This window comes from Brassica oleracea, chromosome C7, assembly GCF_000695525.1.
Source record: "Brassica oleracea var. oleracea cultivar TO1000 chromosome C7, BOL, whole genome shotgun sequence".
Taxonomy (NCBI): domain Eukaryota; kingdom Viridiplantae; phylum Streptophyta; class Magnoliopsida; order Brassicales; family Brassicaceae; genus Brassica; species Brassica oleracea.
The window spans coordinates 23050159-23071119 of record NC_027754.1 but is presented as its reverse complement, the minus strand read 5'-3'; the positions used below and the strand labels follow the sequence as shown (position 1 = coordinate 23071119).

General features: G+C 34.6%; 1 protein-coding gene and 1 long non-coding RNA gene across 3 annotated transcripts; both read left to right on the top strand.

Moving 5' to 3' along the window:
• Positions 1–6823: 6823 nt before the first annotated feature.
• On the top strand, positions 6824–7953 carry LOC106304495. Its single transcript, XR_001262758.1, has 2 exons — positions 6824–7126; positions 7579–7953. It is a non-coding gene; the product is annotated as an uncharacterized LOC106304495 (long non-coding RNA).
• An 8153-nt stretch (positions 7954–16106) lies between these two features.
• On the top strand, positions 16107–20448 carry LOC106306798 (auxin response factor 5-like). 2 transcript variants are annotated; one of them, XM_013743552.1, is made up of 13 exons: positions 16107–16394; positions 16551–16811; positions 17063–17178; positions 17260–17358; positions 17447–17503; positions 17572–17727; positions 17788–17872; positions 17966–18221; positions 18307–18429; positions 18525–18736; positions 18803–19836; positions 19909–20099; positions 20182–20448. In XM_013743552.1, exons 2-13 carry the CDS (start codon positions 16685–16687, stop codon positions 20306–20308), a joined length of 2583 nt encoding a protein of 860 aa, XP_013599006.1. In that variant the 5' UTR covers positions 16107–16394; positions 16551–16684; the 3' UTR covers positions 20309–20448. The 2 variants fall into 2 exon arrangements, with proteins under 2 accessions (XP_013599006.1, XP_013599005.1); XM_013743551.1 differs by having other exon boundaries at positions 16107–16440.
• Positions 20449–20961: the final 513 nt, after the last annotated feature.

Here is a 20961-nt window from a genome sequence, read left to right as displayed (position 1 = left end):
AAATGGAATATTCAGATTTGACCGTCGTCTAAAAGAGAATCAGGAGGTTAAAGAAATTATAAAAGCTTTATGGGAAAGCAACTCGCACCTCCAGGTAGAGGAGAAATTGTCTCTATGTCGTCAAGCAATTTGCAAGTGGAGTAAAGCTTTTCAAGAAAACAGCAGGCAGAAAATTGACACCCTTCAGCAAGAGTTGGATAAAGCAATGTCAAACCATGTTTCGGATGAAGTGCTCATTCGGGACTTGAACTCTCAACTTCTGAAGACCTACCTGGAAGAGGAGAACTTTTGGAAACAGAGAAGTCGCCAACTCTGGTTATCCCTAGGAGATGCAAATACAGGTTATTTTCATGCCTCGGCAAAGCTCAGAAAGTCCAAGAACAGATTAACAGTCCTGGAAGATGAAGATGGATTACCCAATTATGAAGAGGAGCAGATCTCAGAGGTTATCTGCAACTACTACTCTCGTCTATTCACCTTCATCCCGTCCAACGGCACTCATATAGTGCAGGAGGCTCTGGTTCCCTGTATATCAGACAAACAAAATGAAATGTTGATAGAGATTCCAAGTAGTAAGGAGATTAAAGAAGCAACCTTTGCCATCCATCCGGATAAAGCCCCTGGTCCTGATGGGTTTTCAGCTGCATTCTTCCAATCGAACTGGGAGGTTACTGGTCCAGCGATAACCCAAGAAATTCAACAGTTCTTCTCATCGGGGTCCCTGCCAAATTTAGTGAATCATACTTATGTTCGACTGATCCCTAAGAACTCAGGGGCAAAGAGAGCAGAGGACTACGGTCCGATAGCGTTATGCAACATTTACTATAAAATCATATCAAAGCTACTCTCACTACGCTTGAAGAAGGTTCTAAATTCCCTCATCTCAGAAACTCAGTCTGCTTTCATTCCAGGAAGATCGATCACGGATAACGTTCTGATCACACATGAAGTTTTACAGTATCTACAGACATCTAAAGCTACAAAGAACTGCTTCATGGCGGTGAAGACTGATATGTCTAAGGCTTATGATCGCCTAGAATGGAATTTTGTGGAACAAGTACTCGAGAGGTTTGGCTTCTACAGCAAGTGGATCCAGTGGATTATGGAGTGTCTAACTACAGTCTCCTACTCTTATCTAATTAACGACCATGCCTATGGACACGTTCAACCCAGCAGAGGAATTCGACAGGGAGACCCCTTGTCCCCGTATCTATTTATTTTATGTGGGGAAGTGCTTACAGGATTATGCAAAAACGCAGCTAAAGAGGGTACTCTGCTAGGAGTTCGAGTGGCTAGAGGATGTCCAAGAATTACTCATCTGTTGTTTGTTGACGATACGATGTTTTTCTGCGCGGCTTCTCCTGAGTCTAGCCGGAAGCTGCAACAGATTCTGACACAGCATGAAATTGCCTCGGGTCAACAGATAAACAAAAGCAAATCAGCCATTACTTTCTCAAAGAAGACTCCCTTGGCAATGAAAGAGGAAACAAAACTGATTCTTGGAATCTCCAAGGAAGGAGAGGAAGGAAAATACCTTGGAGCTCCAGAACATTTTGGACGCCGGAAGCGTGATCTATTCACGTCCATTGTAGACATGATAAGGCAACGAGCCGTTAGCTGGTCTACCAAGTGCCTGTCAAAAGCCGGGAAACTGACGATGCTCAAAGCAGTGCTATCTGCAATCCCAACCTACACAATGTCATGTTTCGAGCTTCCGGTTAGTATCTGCAAGAGAATACAATCTGCACTTATAAGATTCTGGTGGGATGGCCCAAACAATAGAAGGAAAATGAGTTGGGTTGCATGGGACAGGCTAACCAAATCTAAAGCAGAAGGCGGACTCGAGCTTAGAAACATTCAACTCTTTAACCAAGCCCTATTGGCAAAAATAGCGTGGAGGATCATCACGGTACCAGACTGTCTTCTAGCTAGGATCCTAAAAGGTAAATATTGCCATAAACAGAGCTTTCTAGAGGTGGAGCAACCCTCGGTATGTTCTCATGGCTGGAGAGGAATACTCCATGTTCGAAATCTCCTAAAGAAAAATCTAGGCAAGGCTATTGGGAACGGCTTATCTACACGGGTTTGGAGGGATCTTTGGATCTCCCTAGATGTACAAAACATACCGTATGGACCTATAGAAGAGGAGGCTTTAGATCTACGGGTATTTGATCTTCTTACGGATGACCTCAAATGGAACAAGCAGAGGATTGAAAGATTCCTACCTGACTTTGCTGATCAAATACAATGCTTGCAACCAAGTCTGCGAGGAGTAGAGGATAGATATGTATGGCAGCCTCTCCCTTCAGGTAACTACACAACACGGTCGGGCTATCACTCGGTGGCAAACAACAACCAGGAGCGTCAGAGAGACTTACCTGTCCAGGAATTTGATTGGATCCGGGATGTCTGGAAGACAGCATGCTCTCCAAAGATGAAAGTCTTCATCTGGTCTGTGATCCAGAATGCACTGCCTCTGGGGGAGAATTTACAAAGAAGGGGAATTAATGCTAATGTCAATTGCCCAAGATGCAATGAAATGGAGACTTCAACACACATTTTCTTTACCTGTCTGTTTGCAAAGAGAGTCTGGGAGTGCATTCCCCTAAAAGATACAGTTCACCTAGCTGTCGATGATTCCTTTAAAGTAATGACAACTCGATTCCGTTCAGCGATTTGTTTACCACCAACAGGAGTCTCAAAACCAATCTTCTCGTGGGTGATTTGGTCGATCTTGAAAGATCGTAACCTCCTGGTCTTTGAAAACAAAAGCCTAACTCCTGCAGAGATAGCGTCAAAAAGTTTAAACTTAGCGAGAGAATGGAGTAACGCTCAGGATTTACTACCATCAGGTCAGAACACCAAGATGGGACAACAAGAAACCTCGGTAAGAAACTTACCTCCGTCGGATCCCGAGATCGTTGTATGTAAATCAGACGCGGCATGGGATGCAGAACGGCATAGAGCAGGACTGGCATGGGTTTTAAGAGGGAGACAGGAGTCGGCAGTGGATCAGGGCTCGACGATTCAGCACTTTGTCAACTCACCACTGATCGCCGAAGCTCTAGCCGTGAGGGAAGGTATATTCAAGGCAGCTAGTCAAGGGATTTCTAGTCTCTGGGTGTGCTCCGACAATCGAACGCTCATTCGAGCAATCAACAACAAGAATCAGAGGAAGGAACTGGTGGGGATCATTGAAGACCATCATGATCTCTCTTCTGATTTTGTTTCAATCGCGTTTTTTCATATTGGTAGAGAAGATAACGATGAGGCTGATACCTTAGCAAAATCTACTCTTTGGACCTCTAGTTTGTAATGGACCCTTTATTGGGCTACTTTGCCTTTGGGCTTTTTAATTTTAATGAAGTTTTCTGTGATAAAAAAAAAAGGTTTGAGGAGGTTCCACAGTTCATTTTAGAGCTTGATCTCGAGTTAAACGGATCTAACATGTATGACATTTTGATCTTTTCTGCGTGTGGTTTAATATAAATTTGATTTTGTTTTGTTTCAGTAAACCTACAAAGAATCTATAACCAAAGTCTTGTCGGTTCGGTTAAAATGCTCTCCCCCATAAAATCAGTTTTATTGTCACTTAAACTCTAAAAACGTAGAAATGAAATAGTCTTTTCACAACTAGCATTCAAAAGAAACCATATCATTGTCTAGTTAAGTTATACCAAGGAAGGTGCAATAGGAAATTTAACTTTTGGTATGGCTATTCAATTGATATTAAAATGCACTTTGAATATTCAAATCATTGAAAAAATGTTATACTGAAGGGATCAATCATACCCACAGTTTACAAATAAAAGTACGACTCATTATTATCTGTACGAGGAGGTCCTTTCGTTTATATTAGACGATGTTTTAACCAGAGTATCAAGATTGTAGTCATTTTAATAATTAAAAGTCAATTAACCTGAAGATAACCAATTACAGATCTGGCATTGACATGAACGTGATCTATACCAAGATATAATCAGAATCGCCATTTGATATCCTATTTAAAAAAAAAAATGAAAAGGACACATTGGGCGACTTAATCATCATGAGAATCTAATCTCATAACCAAATCAAAGTTACATATATGTTTTATAACTTTTTTTTGGTAGCTACTTTGTGTTTGTATGTTGATTAAAATCTTATAAATCATGTTAGTTTTCAGTCTTAACCCAATCATTGTATCGTAATGATTAGAAATGATTGAATGTTGAACATTTCTTTTGGCAATGGCACCAACTATATTAACTAATCCTTATTTCCTCCTTTCTTTCTTCAACTTCTCCCTTATTAGTTCCGGCATGATTGAATATAGAGCAATTAGTATACACATGAACCAAAGTTCAGTTGCCAATCTTTTATAATAATTTTTCTTTTCTGAATGAATGTTAAATTTATTTTTTTTAAAATTGTTCTCCACAATAGCTGTAAGACCATCTCCAACCCAAACTTTTTTTTTTATATAATTCTCTCAAAAATAGAGTAATTCAATTATAGGGTAAGTTTTGCTCCAATGGTTTATTTTATAATATAGAGGAAAAAATAGAGTATAATAGAGTAAACCATTGGAGCAAAACTTACCCTATAATAGAGTTACTCTATTTTTGTGGAAATTACAGAGGAAAAAATAGGCTCAGATTGGAGATGATCTAACCGCAGCCGATGATAGTTTTGCCTAACCAAATTTTAAATCTGAAGAAAAACCAAATGTCATCGGAAAGATTAGAATTTTGGTCCTCACCATGCCTTCTCCCATTTATTTCTTTCCGAATGGTTGATATTGTTGCTTGCCTCTCATTGTCATTTACTAATTCAAATGTTGCACTACAATTAGGATTGAACCAGAACTTGTCCAGAAATCAGGTACTAGAACATTGTTTTCAGTTAAGGTTTGAAAAATGTTTAGTTTGTTTGTAAAATACTCAAGTTATCTTTGTGGAACAAACTTTGCTGAATCGATCAAATGGAAAAATCAACGATAGGTGATATCATATAATGATGAAATTGACACTGACAAATGAATCTCCTCTGTGAAATTGAAGAGAAGAGAATACCCACTTCTCACTTACCATATATTCATATTCCATACGGCAAGAAGCAAATTAAAAACAAAACAAAAAATTGTTTCAGATCTTCCAGAGTAATCATGATCATATGTAAAGATCTTAAGGGTCTTTAACCACCATAATATTTAAATATCGTATCAAATATGTCTGCGTAAAAGATCTTCTAATTCTGGTTCCATAACATGCATATAGAGACACACGAGACAAAACTTGCTAATAAACTATTCCAAAGATTTTCTCTACCCAAAAAGTTTATTAATATTTCTTTTAACTTCTACAAACATTTCACATTGTATTCATTTATATTCCACTAGATAAAGATCCGCGTCTTGCGCGGAATGAGCATTAGATATAAAAATTATTTTATGTATTATATGTTTTTATATATTATGAAAAATTAAAAATATATTGAATAATAAAAAATTAGTAACTATTATATATATAATTAAATTGGTGTGAACATATAAATCAATTTTATTAATCCAAACAATAGTTTTTCTATTTGATAGGATATATAATTAAATTTAAATGATATTAATATACATAGTATATTTTTAATATTAATGTATTAGATGATGCTTTTTACTCATATGATTTTTTTTATCATTTGTATAATTTACATCAAAAACTTTAAATTACTAATAAAAAAATTTCATTATGTGATTAATAGTTTTAGTAATTTAAACTTTTAAAAAAGTTAAGTTGTTAATGTTTTCTCAAAGCTTTTATCAAAAAAAGTTGTTCAGAGTAAATTTCGAAAATAAAATATTTATGTATTTTATATGGTATATAGTTTAATTTAAAATGATATATATATCTTTTAATCTATAAAATAATTAATTAAATTAGACCTTTTTACTTATAGTATGATTTTGTAATCATTTGTATTTTGTCATAACAAAAATTTTAAATCATGGATCACAAAATTTGAATGTGGAACTTTTAACAGTTTTAGTAATTTATAATCGTTTAACAAAATTTAAAATATAACATATACAGCAAAATCTAAATTTTATTATATGGTTAAAATTAAGCAATATGATAGAAGATATACTAATTTTTATCAAATTTTATTATTCAAAATCATTAATTGTCATATATACTTTAGCCACATTAGTCAATTCCGTAACTTTTATTTAAGGAAATATAAAGAACATTAATAATGAATTTATGGTGAGTTTAATAAAAATCTTATTATATAATTTGATGGACCAACCTATTTCTCTAATGGTTCTAAGAATTTATAGTTGTTTTTAAACATTCAAAATATAAGATATACAGAAAAATCTAAAATTTTATTATATGGTTAATGTGGTTGTTTAATTTATTTTAATAATTTAAAATTAAACAATAAGATAGAAGATATACTAATTTTTATCAAATTTTTATTATTCAAAATCATTAATTGTCACATATACTTTAGCCACATTAAACAATCTGTAACTTTTATTTAAAAAAATAATAAAGAACATTAATAATGAATTTATGGTGAGTTTAATAAAAATTATATTATATAATTGGAAGGACCAACCTATTTTTCTAATGATTCTAAGAATCATGTTATTGATGACACGTCGGTACAAATATAAGTTGTAACATTTGTCACAGGGGATTATCATTTGAGATGAATATGGAACCGAAACACTCAGAGCACTATTATCGCGTGTTGTTAAAGAGAATTTTTAGGATAATCAGTAATTAAAAAAAAAAATAGATATTAAAGTAAGAGACGGATGTTAATTAGGGGAAGGAAGAAACGTCTCTTGTTGGACACGTGTTGATAGGAGAAGAAAAGGCGTTGAGAGGAAAAGAAATCTGGGTTTGTGTTTCTCGTGCTTGGGTCTCTCCGCCGCAGCCTGCTCCTCATCCACGAACGTATGTGGACAAGAGAGAGATCCAAGACTAAGATTGGATTCACGGCTCATGTTGATGCCAAGATCCGCCAGCTGAGAGGGAGGCTCCAGAGGAAACACTCGATTCCGAGCGTTATGAGCGGTATGAGTGGTACGAGCATCAAGTGAGACGACAACGTCCACCACACACCATTCATAGTTGATCCAGTAAGTGTTTTTTCTTCTTCATCTGGTTTCCTCTTTCTTGAGAAAGATGAATGAATGATAGGAAATAACGAATCTTGTACTGTGGGAATTTGTGTGTATACTGAAAATAAAATAAATTCTTATACATAGTTTTGGAAGAAAGTATTGTCATATTCAGATGTGGCTTCATTCATTCTGTCTCATTCAAAGTCTATATCTTTATATGATATAATTGCAACAGAGTAAACGAAAATTCCATTGTTTCATCTATTTGTTAAAGGTATATAAACATACACTCAGCAAGAAGAGATTCATATACTTTTATATATAGAGAAAGAAAGAACTATGGATATGTTGATTGACTAGTAAAAATATTTATCTAATATCTCATTCTCGTGTATGAACTTTTAACTTTGCAAAAGGTTCAAAATGCTGAGCTTTCTCTTTCTTTGGTTCTCATCTGTTTTTTCCAGATTCGATGTTACAGGCTACGTGACTGGCTTTGGTCAGGACCCATGAAGCTGCTTCTTCAACATGTCCGGTGGTTTCTACTCTCGTTGAAGGTGGTGCCACTTGCCTTGGCAAAACTGCTGTTGATCAACTTGCCTTTAGGTTTGTCTCTCTCTTTCGATTACCTATATATCGAATTTCAGAAAAGGACATGTAGTTTGGGATGGTTTACCTTTAGTTTCTGTTTTCTGCTTATGTAATGGGCATGATGATCCTGAGGAAGGTGAAGCGTTTAGTGTAGTATCTTTTGTTGTTGTTGTTGTTGTTGTTTTCTCTGTGTATGATTTAGGAAACATGGCTACGCTTTTTAAGTTTGAAGATCGTGTAGAATTGTTTGATGGTTCATTAGTCTTTGATTCTCTATTAAGTCTTGAGCTTTACTTGTCTTGTCTTCTTTTTTTTCTTCTTACTACCTTCAAACTGATGATGATGATCTTCTTGTGGAAAGACAAATCAAACTGATGATGACTTTTTTTTTAAAAAACCTCTAAATAGAAAACTAGCATTGGAATGAAAAATTAAGGTGTCTATTAACTTGAATTCTTAATTACATTTAATTACTAAAATATTCATCAAGAGATCCTAATGCGGTTCGTGGGTCAATGATGCTCTCATAGAAAAGGCTTTTAAAAATGTAATAGATACTTTTCCATGGACTTTGAATGAATTCCGTATTGTATAAAGTCTATTAATCAAATAATGGGCTTATTTTGGGCCCCGTTTTTTTACATTTTCAACAGTGAAGCTAGAAGAGATTAATCAAAATACAATCGAATCTTGTTGAACCAGCAATAAGAACAAAATATATATATATATATATATATACAAACAAAACCATTAAAGCACATCTCTATAGTTTTGTTTTTACTTCCAAATGTAGGTCTACCCCTTGGAAGTTTACGACCTTACGTAATTACTTAATCTAGAATCTAAAAAGGATAAATAAGTAGTGGCGATAGGATAAAACTAGGTTAATAATTAGTAAGCATGGAAATAAAGAGAGCCATGGCAGATCTTTAAGTATTTGACTAAAATATCTAATAATGTGGTCAAGAAACATAATTGGCCTACCAATAATCCATACCAAAATGCCTATTTATTGCAACTAATTCACCCCTCCATCCACTAGCTGCTCACTTTAATTAAACCACAGACAAAAAATGCATCTCCTACACAATTATTACAATTATTATGATTTCTTTACATGTGTTTTGACTGTTTTCTGTCTGTTTAAAGTAATACTAGCTTATAATTATCAATCATACTTTGAGCTTTATCCATCACATTTTACTGTGAGTATGTAGGCACTATAGACAGTAAAATTGAGTTTTATGATGGCCATGGACGAAAACATACAAGTATATCGATTTATACTATTTTATAAAAAATACTGTAAAATATTTAATTACAATAGTTTCAAACTGATACACGAGTTAAAATTTGCATAGTAAATCGTAATAAAAATTATCCATATATAGTATATTTTTTATTTTATTTTGACAACATTCATATGTAATTCTATATTCAAGCTTCGAGTCTCGTTATTCATATTGGCATTATCCATATAATAACTATGAGGATAAGGAATATCGTTCCTTTAGTTAAAATAATACTAATAGTAATAAAGAAGGAGATGGAATTAAAAAAAAACAAAAATATCAGAAGAGACAAAGAATTGGACTCTCCTTTTTACATAACTCGATTCAAAAAAATATTACAGATAAAAATGTCGGCTTCAAACCCCACAAAGCACCCACAGTATCCATGTTTTCTTCACATCACGCCTCTCTCTCTTTTTTTACGTGCCGTATAGTATAGATCTTTAACAAAAAATATAGTATATATGATCTATATTCAGTATTTTATACGTATGCACGGATAAGTGCATCCGTATATCGTAGCATTCACATGTTTTTATTACTTGTGTCAACTAACATACTATCATAATTCGTTTGCTTCCAGTCGAATTGGATAATGTGTATGAGTGATCGATGTGTAAATCGCTTGTGCATTATAAGTTATGATTGTTCATATATTCTCTATTGCTGATTATTATGATTTCTGTATTTGCCTTTTTTCATGTTGGCATTATTACGCATTCTCAATGTAATAATACAAGCCTTCCTCTCTTGGTCCCTTTTATTCCCTTTAAAAAATCTTCATCACTTTTTCATAACTTTTAATTATACAGAATGGCCACATTCATATAAAATATAAATAACATAGGAAACATGATTAAATCACAAAAAATGCCTATACAAATTTTAAGTTTTTTCTTTTGCTAGAATATACAGATTTTAAGTTGGAAGCCGTTTTCCTAACATTATCTTATTTTCTAATAAACCTACGACATACCACTTTACCAGTGATTTTAATACATTGTAGTGGAAAAGTGTTATGTGTTCATCTACCATGTTAATCTCAAAAAAAAAATTATGAGCCGTTGTATTGCAATGTTACTCTATAAAAATGAGTAAGTAGTGCAATTTCAAAAAGAGAAGGTCTAGATTCTAATATTGAAAATGGGGCTGGGTCGACATCCATAGATTGACTAAACCTGAACCTAAAATGTTACTCCATAGATTCTGTAATAAGACCCACTGGTCCATAACTGTATGCTCTACTCTATACGTACCAATAGCTCATAAGAGACGTCCTGTCACTCCCATTATTTTGGCTTTTACTTTAATGATTTTGGGGTCCATCTATTCTTATTCTTTATTCTTTTCTATCATAAATATTCACCTATTTAGTGATTAGTATTTTTTTTAGAAAGAAATTAGTAATTAGTTTTGCACTATTGTGGGAGTTTATTTGGAAAAAGTTCTTGATTTTTTATAATTTTAATTAAATAAATTATTAGTAATAGTGCAAAAGTGATACGAGTCAGGATAAGGTAAATAAATTATTTGTGGTAATTTAATGTTTTGGAATTTGGATAGTAGCTTTTTTTTTTTTTTTTTTTTTTGTCAAAAGAATTTGGATGGTAGTTGTGGATTTATTTTCACGGATAAGAAAATCGCACCTTAAAATGTCCAAGTGCCAGAAAACACGCGGCATAATTACTCTACCGCTTGTAATTTTTTATTCAATGGTTTGAGGCGATACTCGTTGATAGCCCTGGTACGGATCCGGATATCCGGGAAATTTAGGGTATCCGGATCCGGATCCGGATCCGTGGATTTAATATCCGGATCCGGATTCGTGGTTGCGGATATCCGGATTTCGGATATCCGTCTTGATATTCCATTATCCGCGGATATCCGGATCCGGATCCGTCAAAATAATTAAAAATATTTTTTTTAACAAAAAATACTAATTTTTTTAATATAATACTTTAAAAAAAACTAATTTTTTTAATATAATACATAAATTAAATATTTATAAATATATTTATATATGTTTATAATATTGTAAAAACTAAAATATAATATTATAAGATTAATTCATGTATAAATATTAATATATCAAATATAAATATTAATAAAATTTAATATATTTAAAAAATACGGATCCGGATCCGGATATCCGGACCTAAAAATTAAGATATTCGGATTCGGTTTGCACGGATCCAAGATTTTACTATCCGGATTCGGATCCGGGCACTCCGGATATCTTATTTTCGAAGCGGATCCGGAGCGGATCTCGGATAATAAGTCTCAGGCCTACTCGTTGATTGTGTCTATAAACGCGTCGTAAGTACAATAATAGCAATCGTTCGTATAAGTGACACGTTTTCAGAATCGACGGTTAGGGAAGTTGAGAAAGGACGTGAGGTGAACTACGACGCCGTTGAAAGGCGTGAGGCTCGATTCTTACGTCGTTGCATATTGACCGTCCGATAGAAATCATCGATCTACATAGATGCGTGCGCGAAGCACATGCCGTTATGAACCGTTTCCGATGACCATCACGTGTCCTTAAGGGAGTGGCTTACTTGTTGCTAAGTCCGTTTCAGATGTTTCTCTGGAAAGGCAAAGAATACAATTTAACCTTATATCTAGTGGCAGTGCCGTGCTTAGGTGCCGAGGGGCCTAAGGCGAATGAAGAAAATGGGTCATTTTTCTATATATGTATTTTCAAATATTGTAATATAATTTTGAAATGAGAAAAAAAAATCAAAATAAAAATAAAAATGTCTGTATTCTTTTTATTGAACTCTTTCACTTTAGCCTCAATTCAAAAAATATATCTTTCACTAGACTTTCATAATTTAGTTTTTAAATAATTTTTTTTATTAGGTTCCTAACAAAATCATAATTGATTTTTTTATATATTTTTATGTTTTCAAACATAATTTTGATGCAGGTGAGAGAAAAAGAAAATGACACAATTGTAGTATATTTAAATCCTTAATTTTCAAATTGAATAGAGAATATATTTAAAATTAACTGACATTTGTATTTTTTTATTTATTTATATATTTAAATTTCCTATTTGGAGATACATATTTTTTTATTTGGAAACTTGACGAGATAAAAAATATTTTGTTTTCCTAAAATCTTATTTGGAAAACAAATAAAACTAAAATTAACTTAGGGTGACAAACTTGGGATGAGGACAAATATAATTTAATGTTGTATAGCTATAATCAGTATGATACACAATATTTCACGAAAATGGGGCCTCGTAATTCGTATTATCTCTTGGGGGCCTGAGGCAATGGCATTTTTAAAATCAAGCACGCCTTATTATTATAAAAACATTTATTATGTATTTTACTATTTTTTAATAAACGAGCTTATTAATGGTGTCTTTAGTGGTAGCAATTAATTAAATAGTCCAAACTCCAAAGCTATTAATTTAAAGGACACAAATCCTAATAACCCAAAAGGTCGTTTGGGACCTTTTATCGGAATTTGATATTTTTATTTTAATTCTAATCAATTTTAAAAGGAGGACTCACTAAACGGTGCACATTAAACACATGTTAAGGAAAACATGAAATGGGAGAATAAAAAGAAAAACATGAGAAAACAAAGAATGTTTTTGTCTGATTTAAAACAATTAGATAATAAGAATTTGAACGGTTAAGGAAAATGATAATCACGAAGATGGCATGATATTATAGTTGGAGTGGGTTACTTGGCGAAAGAACCAAATAGGATTTTCATACATTTGGAATATGACGTGGGTTATTTCTCCAAGCATTACCAGATTTTTCGTATTTTTATTTTTGATTGCAAGTTTGCAACCTTATTAACACGTTAAAGTTCCAAAAATAAAATCTTACGACTAAACGGGTAAGATATTTAAATAACTCATTTTTTTGGAATATTTATTTTTATTAGTTATATCCGAATTAACGAAAATTCAAGTGTCTTTTACAAATTTGATTTAAACAAAAATTTCTAAATCAACACACTGCACCACTAGCTTCGTTCACTCAACCAACACATTCCGCTATAACCCTCCAAAATCCTTAGAATATCAATTAACCGTTCTCCGCCGTCGTTGATAACTATTCAAGTGATGGAGTTTACTTTATTTCCTCGGATGCTGGTTTTTCTCGTGTCATCATCGGAGTGGCCGGCCAATGATGATTTCTTCAAGCTTGCTTGCTTGTTAAAAAAAAAAATGTTTTAGCAAAAAAAAAAAGGAATCGTCTTGCCTTTTTTACTATGGAAAGACGAGAGGAAGAGCGCCGAGGTAAAGATGTGAACTGTGAAAGTGTGAAGCGTAGAATCGGTGACGTGTCGGCGTGTCCGTCCAAAATGTATATATCTTTTAAACTATATCTCTCTTACTCGACCATTGATTTTCCGTCCACTTCACGCGTGCCGAGCGGTCAAGATTTTCAGACGCAAAAGCATCATATAATGTTTTCACTTTCCATCTCACTTCTTGTTGTTGTTGTTGTTGTTTTCTTATTTCTAATACCTGTTTTTTAGAATAAAAAGGTTTAAGGTTGTGAGTTTGCATAATAAGACTAGTTTGGGTAAAAAAAATACTTGTCCGTTTCAAATTAAGTATCGTTGTAGTATAATTTTATTTTCAAAATAATTATCGTTTAATAATTTCATTTCAATTTTTTATTAATTTATCTTTTGTGTCTCAAACTAAACTAAGCTTGAATATAAATATTATGCAATTCTAGTGGTCAAACAAGGAAAAATTTGAACATTTAACTAGTTTCGTAATTTGTATGCAAAACACTAGAACGAAAACTAAACGGAGGGAGTGTTATTTATCAATGGTGTTGTATTTTTGAATATTTAGTAGCTACAAACTGCTGCAAATATAAAGAGAATATTGTATCTTGGATGATGATGGTTCGATAAATAGAGTTAAATATAACTGTATATGTTTCATATTAGATATTGTTTTACATCAAAGAAAATCTATCTCTTTTTTCAAATAATATTCAAAAATTTAATTGTTAATTCTAATGAACTTAGTGAAAATGTTTTTTTTTTTGAACTTTTGATGACTTAGTGAAAATGTTGGTTACACAGATTTTGATAACGGGCTTGATTAGTAAGAGCTATGATTTCTTTTTTTAGCTGTAAAAATATTGCTGTGATTTTTTTTGATTTGGCTCTAGATTCTTAATTTTTAAAAGTTTTTTAAATTTGACTGTAGGTATTTGTCTATGTAGAATAATTATAAAAACATGAGTTTAAAGAAGTGACGTGGATTTTTAAAAAAAGTTGTGAGTTTAAAAAAAATACAAATCAAGATTGGTGGTGATTTAGGGTTGTAGGTATAATTGTGGCCGTAGAGAGCATTTATAACGATAGCCAATCACATCCAATGATTATCTAGATATCTGAAAATATGATCTATTATAAAACAACAAAAATGACATAAAATATCTTTGTATATTACATGATCCTGAGATGAGTATATTACAACGAAAGGAGTATATTTTATGGGATTTGCTAGTTGTTACATGATCCTGAGATGGTCCAAATTGTATGCGAAAGACCAACATCCACATAACTTGTTGTTACATGGTCCTGATATTCTCTGAAGTCGACAGAACGTATTAATAGGAAATGGACATGGGTTTATGGAGATTTAAGTCAAGCTCTGTATCACTATCACCGTAGGATAAGCATCATTCATTTTGAGTATGTTTATAGCGAAAGAGTATTATGATCAGCACATTTGTTACTATCTTATATAGTGATATGATGTCTATATTTTTTTATGTTAGTTCCAGTCCTGAAGAGATACGACTTATAGTGTGTAAAATACGTTTTATTGTTTTCTCTAATCTTTGATAATCTGTATTAAAAATCAGAAGATAATGCGTGCTCAATTTTAATATATATGAAAACGTAAATTTAATGATATGAAAAAGCGATATCATTTCGTATCATCCTTTAACGAAAAAGAAGATATCGTTTCATAACAAATCACACAATCTAATACAATCACTACATGTCAATTATTTCGTCGCATAAAAACCAAAAGAAAAGTCAAAACAAAGATGTATAAAAAGTGACCAAAAAAGTCTAAAGGTGTATTAAGCTAAGCACACACTGACGCACTATGTACACCTTGCACACTCACACACAATTACACACATGTTTGAGGAATTGTATGTGTCAATGGGACAAAGTATGTTGATACATGTTCACAACCAAGATATTCACCTGTCTTGTATGTAGACGTTCAAAAAATAATTCGTAAAGGCCATTTCAGTGCTAATACAAGCATTCAATTTTATTTGGAGATGGTGTTAGACTCTTTAGCACATAAAAACTATGCAATTCTAGTAATAGATAATTATCAAATACTCTAGTAATCGTATAACTTTTCTAACAAAAGGAAGACATCTTTGAGTCATAACTCGGAAAGAAAAAAGAGCACCAGCTCAAAAGGTTGCAAGATACACTTCCTCTCTTCAACCTCTTAGACATCATGCTAATATACGCTTTTCTACCATACGCGCCACCTTCTCTAAAATCTTCCAAAGCCTGACCACCCATGCACGTCCCCTTTTCCAAACATCAGCATGAAAAATAAACTTTTTGAAAAATTATATTTTAGCTGTCATAAAGCTAAGCAAGTTTTCATTTTTGGCTTAATTTTTTTCTGTATAATCACACATATAAATTCAGGTTACAAAAATCAACAAAAGCTGTTGAAAAAGCAAAACACTTTTGGAAGAAAATACTATTAAATTTCGAATATCTATGCAAATTACATTACAGTAATATATTGTCACAATGTCACTCATGGTACTTATTTTAAGCTTTGCTATCTGTCTTATTACATAAGCATTTAAAGTACTTGTACAAACAACTACGTTTCTGTGCGTATCAGAGATTACGTGTGCTCACTACTCTACTTTATTAATTTTTGAGTAAACTGTTGAAACATAAATTAATGTATATATATATACATATATAAACTTCAATACAAAGATATCTTAATTAATGTGAAAACAAATAAAAATATTATTCGTTTGGAGAGTCTAAAAGCTGCAACGGCATCGCCATATACAGAAAGTTTAAGCGCAGGATAAGAGCATGCACACTCTTTCCCATTTCCAAGCAAAAAAACAACTATACATACACACCTATACTTTATATACATATAGAGAGAGAGAAGAAAAATGTGGGATTTTTCAGAGAAATAAAAGAAAAGAAAGTTTTTTTTGTCTCTCTCTCAAGACCTTCTTGTTTGCATCTGGAAACAAAAGAAAGAAACTGTTGTTTCATGATGGCAGCTTTGGTTTCTCTTCTTCATTGAAGGGTCGAATTTGGTCTGAGAAAGGAAGAGAGAGAGAGAGAGAGGCAAGAGGCCCACAAGAGAGACATGCTTGTCTGTGTGTAGTCCCTTTAATCTCTCTTCTGTTCTGTTTTTTGTCATGTGTAAGGATTTTGTCCTTCGAATTTGGAGTTTGTCTTTAAACCAATATAAATCCAGATTTCATGAAATGGGTTTGTCTTTAATTCTTCTTGTTTCTTGATTTATCTTGTAGGGCTCTTTGTCTCTTCTTGGGTCAAAAAAAATATATAATGACAGAGTTTGTAAAGAAAAATAATCTGAGTCTCACTTAAAGCCTACTGTTTGAGTGTGGGAGAGACAAAACAGAACATAAAAAAAAATCCCTACATGATGGCTTCATTGGCTTGTGTTGAGGACAAGATGAAAACAAATGGTTTGGTTAATGGAGGAACAACACCAACAACTTCTCAATCTACTCTGCTTGAAGAGATGAAGCTGTTGAAGGATCAGTCAGGTTTTTCATCTTCTTTCTTCCTAAAATATTTTGAATGAATATTCCCTTTTTGAGAAATTCCATTTGCAACACTTCCCTTTGTGGGTTTACTTTTTTTTGCTATGACAATAAACATACAAAAGTTCAAACTAACTTTTTTTCTTGTCAATCAAAATCTAAATCAACTTGTAAAAAAAGTTAGGCTAAATGACATAATGAAATCTTGTTTACTTTTTTTCCCTGAAAGTTTTGGTTTCTTACAACATGTCCAGGAACGAGAAAGCCGGTAATAAACTCGGAGCTATGGCACGCTTGTGCAGGCCCTCTGGTTTCTCTCCCTCAAGTTGGGAGCTTAGTGTATTACTTCCCACAAGGTCACAGCGAGCAGGTAACTTTTTGTGTGTCATTTAGACACATTTATAGCTCTCTTGATCTTCTAAGGTTTGATTCTTATTCTGTTGTTGTTTAGGTTGCTGTATCAACCAGAAGATCAGCAACAAGCCAAGTTCCTAATTACCCAAATCTCCCTTCTCAGTTGATGTGCCAAGTCCATAATGTTACCCTTCATGTATGCGTGCCATTTCATAATCATTTTCATTTGCTTTTGTTTGTAATCTTATATATTGATTTCTCTTGACCACGGTTTATTCTAATAGGCAGACAAAGACAGTGACGAAATCTATGCGCAGATGAGTCTACAACCGGTTCACTCTGTAAGTTTCACAGTTCTTGCAACTTCCATATTTTAAATTGAGTCTTGAACGGTTTTTGTGTGTATCAGGAGAGAGATGTTTTCCCTGTACCAGAGTTTGGACTACTAAGAGGAAGCAAGCACCCATCTGAGTTTTTCTGCAAAACGCTTACTGCTAGTGATACAAGTACACATGGAGGCTTCTCCGTCCCACGTAGGGCTGCAGAGAAGCTATTCCCACCCTTGGTGAGTATAGCAGCCTTTGTTCCTCTCACTTCTATTTGCTGCTAATGTTATACATTACAGGACTACACAGCACAGCCTCCTACTCAGGAGCTTGTAGTTCGAGATCTGCATGAGAATACTTGGACATTTCGCCATATATACCGCGGTAAAGACTAGTAGATTTCCCTCTCTACCTCTCTCTCTCTATATAGATTTTCAGTTGATATTTAAGCTCAGATTCTTTGGTTTGCATTCTCAGGACAACCGAAGAGACATCTTCTTACAACGGGATGGAGTTTGTTTGTTGGCTCAAAGAGACTGAGAGCTGGAGATTCTGTTTTGTTCATCCGGGATGAGAAGTCTCAGCTGATGGTTGGTGTGAGACGAGCTAACCGCCAACAGACAGCTCTACCGTCCTCGGTTCTCTCAGCTGACAGTATGCACATCGGTGTTCTTGCTGCCGCGGCTCACGCAACTGCAAACCGCACTCCTTTCTTGATTTTCTATAATCCAAGGTTATCTCCAATGCCCTCTACACTTCTCAAAGACACATCTTCTCACATGACTAAACAAGAGGTTATGGTGTTTTGTTTTTATCAGAGCGTGTCCAGCAGAGTTTGTGATCCCTATAGCGAAGTACCGCAAGGCTATATGCGGGTCTCAGCTCTCAGTTAGTATGAGGTTTGGGATGATGTTTGAAACTGAGGATTCAGGGAAACGTAGGTAATAAGTGATTTCACTAACCAACAACCTAATCTGTTTCTTACATAAACAAATTTTGTTGTTCACTTTTTAACTTCTTGGATGTGTATATGTAGATACATGGGAACCATTGTTGGAATAAGTGATTTGGATCCATTAAGATGGCCTGGTTCTAAGTGGCGTAACCTACAAGTCGAATGGGATGAGCCTGGATGTAACGATAAACCTACTAGGGTCAGTCCATGGGATATTGAAACACCTGAGAGTCTCTTCATTTTCCCTTCTCTCACTTCAGGACTCAAACGCCAGCTCCATCCATCTTACTTTGGTAAGTTACAAAAACATGTTTCATCTGATTTGCAAGCATTAAGTAACTTTGTTTTGAAATGTGCAGCTGGTGAAACTGAATGGGGCAGCTTGATCAAACGGCCTTTTATCCGTGTTTCTGACTCCACAAACGGGATCCTGCCTTACGCATCATTCCCAAACATGGCTTCAGAGCAGCTTATGAGAATGATGATGAGACCTCACAACAACAACAACCAGAATGCAACAACATCTTTCATGTCTGAGATGCAACAGAATGTTTTAATGGGGCAGGGAGGTTTACTAGGAGATATGAAGATGCAGCAACAACCAATGGTGATGAACCCTGAAAACAAGCTAACTGTGAACCCATCTGCTTCCAATACAAGTGGCCAAGAACAGAATCTGCCAACACAAAGTATGCATGCTCATTCAATATCCGAAAAACCGACACTTTCTGGTTGCAGCTCTGGGAGACTCAGTCATGGTAATGAGCAGCAGTCAATGGAACAGGCTAACCAAGGGTGTAATGAGGAGAAGGTTAACGAGCTGATGCAGAAACCAGTGGCTTTGTCTCCATGTCCAGACATAAGCCAACAGATATACCCACCAACAAATGGATTCTCTTTCCTGGAGACAGAAGAGCTGACATCACAAGTCTCTTCCTTCCAGTCTCTTGCCGGATCATACAAGCAGCCATTGATGGATTCCTCAGATGTCGCGTTACCGGACACAACAAACTCATCTCTCTTTCACGATGTGTGGGACAATCAGCTCAACGGTTTGAAGTTTGACCAGTTCAGTCCCTTGATGCAGCAGGACCTTTATGGTAATAATAGCACAAACAGCAACATTCTAGATCCTCCTCCACCACTTTCAAACACAGTTCTTGATGACTTCTGTGCCATCAAAGAAACTGACTTCCAGATGATCGGGAACAACAACACTAGCTTCACCCAAGATGTCCAGTCGCAGATCACATCCGCTAGCTTTGCAGACAACTCTGGAGGAACCGGTACATCTTCAAGCAATGTTGACTTTGATGATAGTAGTCTGCTGCAGAACAGCAAAGGCTCATGGCAGCAGAAGCTTGCAACGCCACGCGTTAGAACCTACACTAAGGTAACAAAAGACAAATATCTAGTTTTACTTTCCACTAAGCATACGTCTGACGCGGAACTTTGGTTCTGTAAGGTTCAAAAAACCGGGTCAGTTGGGAGGTCAATTGATGTGACAAGCTTCAGAGACTACCAAGAGCTGAAATCTGCAATAGAGTGCATGTTTGGACTTGAAGGATTGCTCACTCGCCCACAAAGCTCAGGGTGGAAGCTTGTGTATGTTGATTACGAGAGTGATGTTCTGCTTGTAGGAGATGATCCATGGGAGTAAGTCTTGATACTAATCAAATTAAGCTCTGTGTTATTATAGTTTTTCTAACTCAAGTACATACATAAAACTGGTGCGCAGAGAGTTTGTGGGATGTGTGAAGTGCATAAGGATACTGTCGCCAACAGAGGTTCAGCAGATGAGTGAAGAAGGCATGAAGCTTTTGAGCAGCGCTTGCATTAACGATCTCAAGACTTCTGTTCCATAGACTCTTGTTGTAAGCATTTGAAACCTGCAACTATCTTAATGTTATTATGCAGTAGAGTGATGAATGATAATGAATCAATAGTTTAAGACAGTCTGAGACTAGAATATTTGTTGTCTTAAGATCAAAACTGGACAAAGAAATCATGTCCGAAAAAAAAAACAAAACAACACCAAACCAAATAAAATATTTGCCTTTTTCCGATTTGACTCCTCCATCTCTGCCATTTTCTATCTGTTGAAAACAAAAGGCAACAGCAAACACTTTCTCAGTAATTGATCATCAAAACATCAAAATACAAAGGAGTGAATTGCAAATAAACGATAGGAGGAGAGGAGATCTGCTACCCTTTGTTCCCGGTTGTGCTTGAAGATTCTAGGAGAAAGAATCTTGTTTCCCACTGGAACCAACAGGCAATGAATGTCTCTTATTGATGGAAACTTCTCTTTCCTGAAGATAAGGGATTGATCTTGGTGAGTTATGTTCTTGAATCTTAGCTTTCGCCGACTGTGTTGGCTTCATGAACCGGGGAAGAGAGTTCTTGCCTCCTCTGCTTTCTCTTGCTTCTTGGTCATAATCCAAAGAATTTATTCTCCTGCTTTTCTGTTCTTTCCCTTCTTGTTCTGTAGTAATTAGACCACGAGCAATGGGCTAGT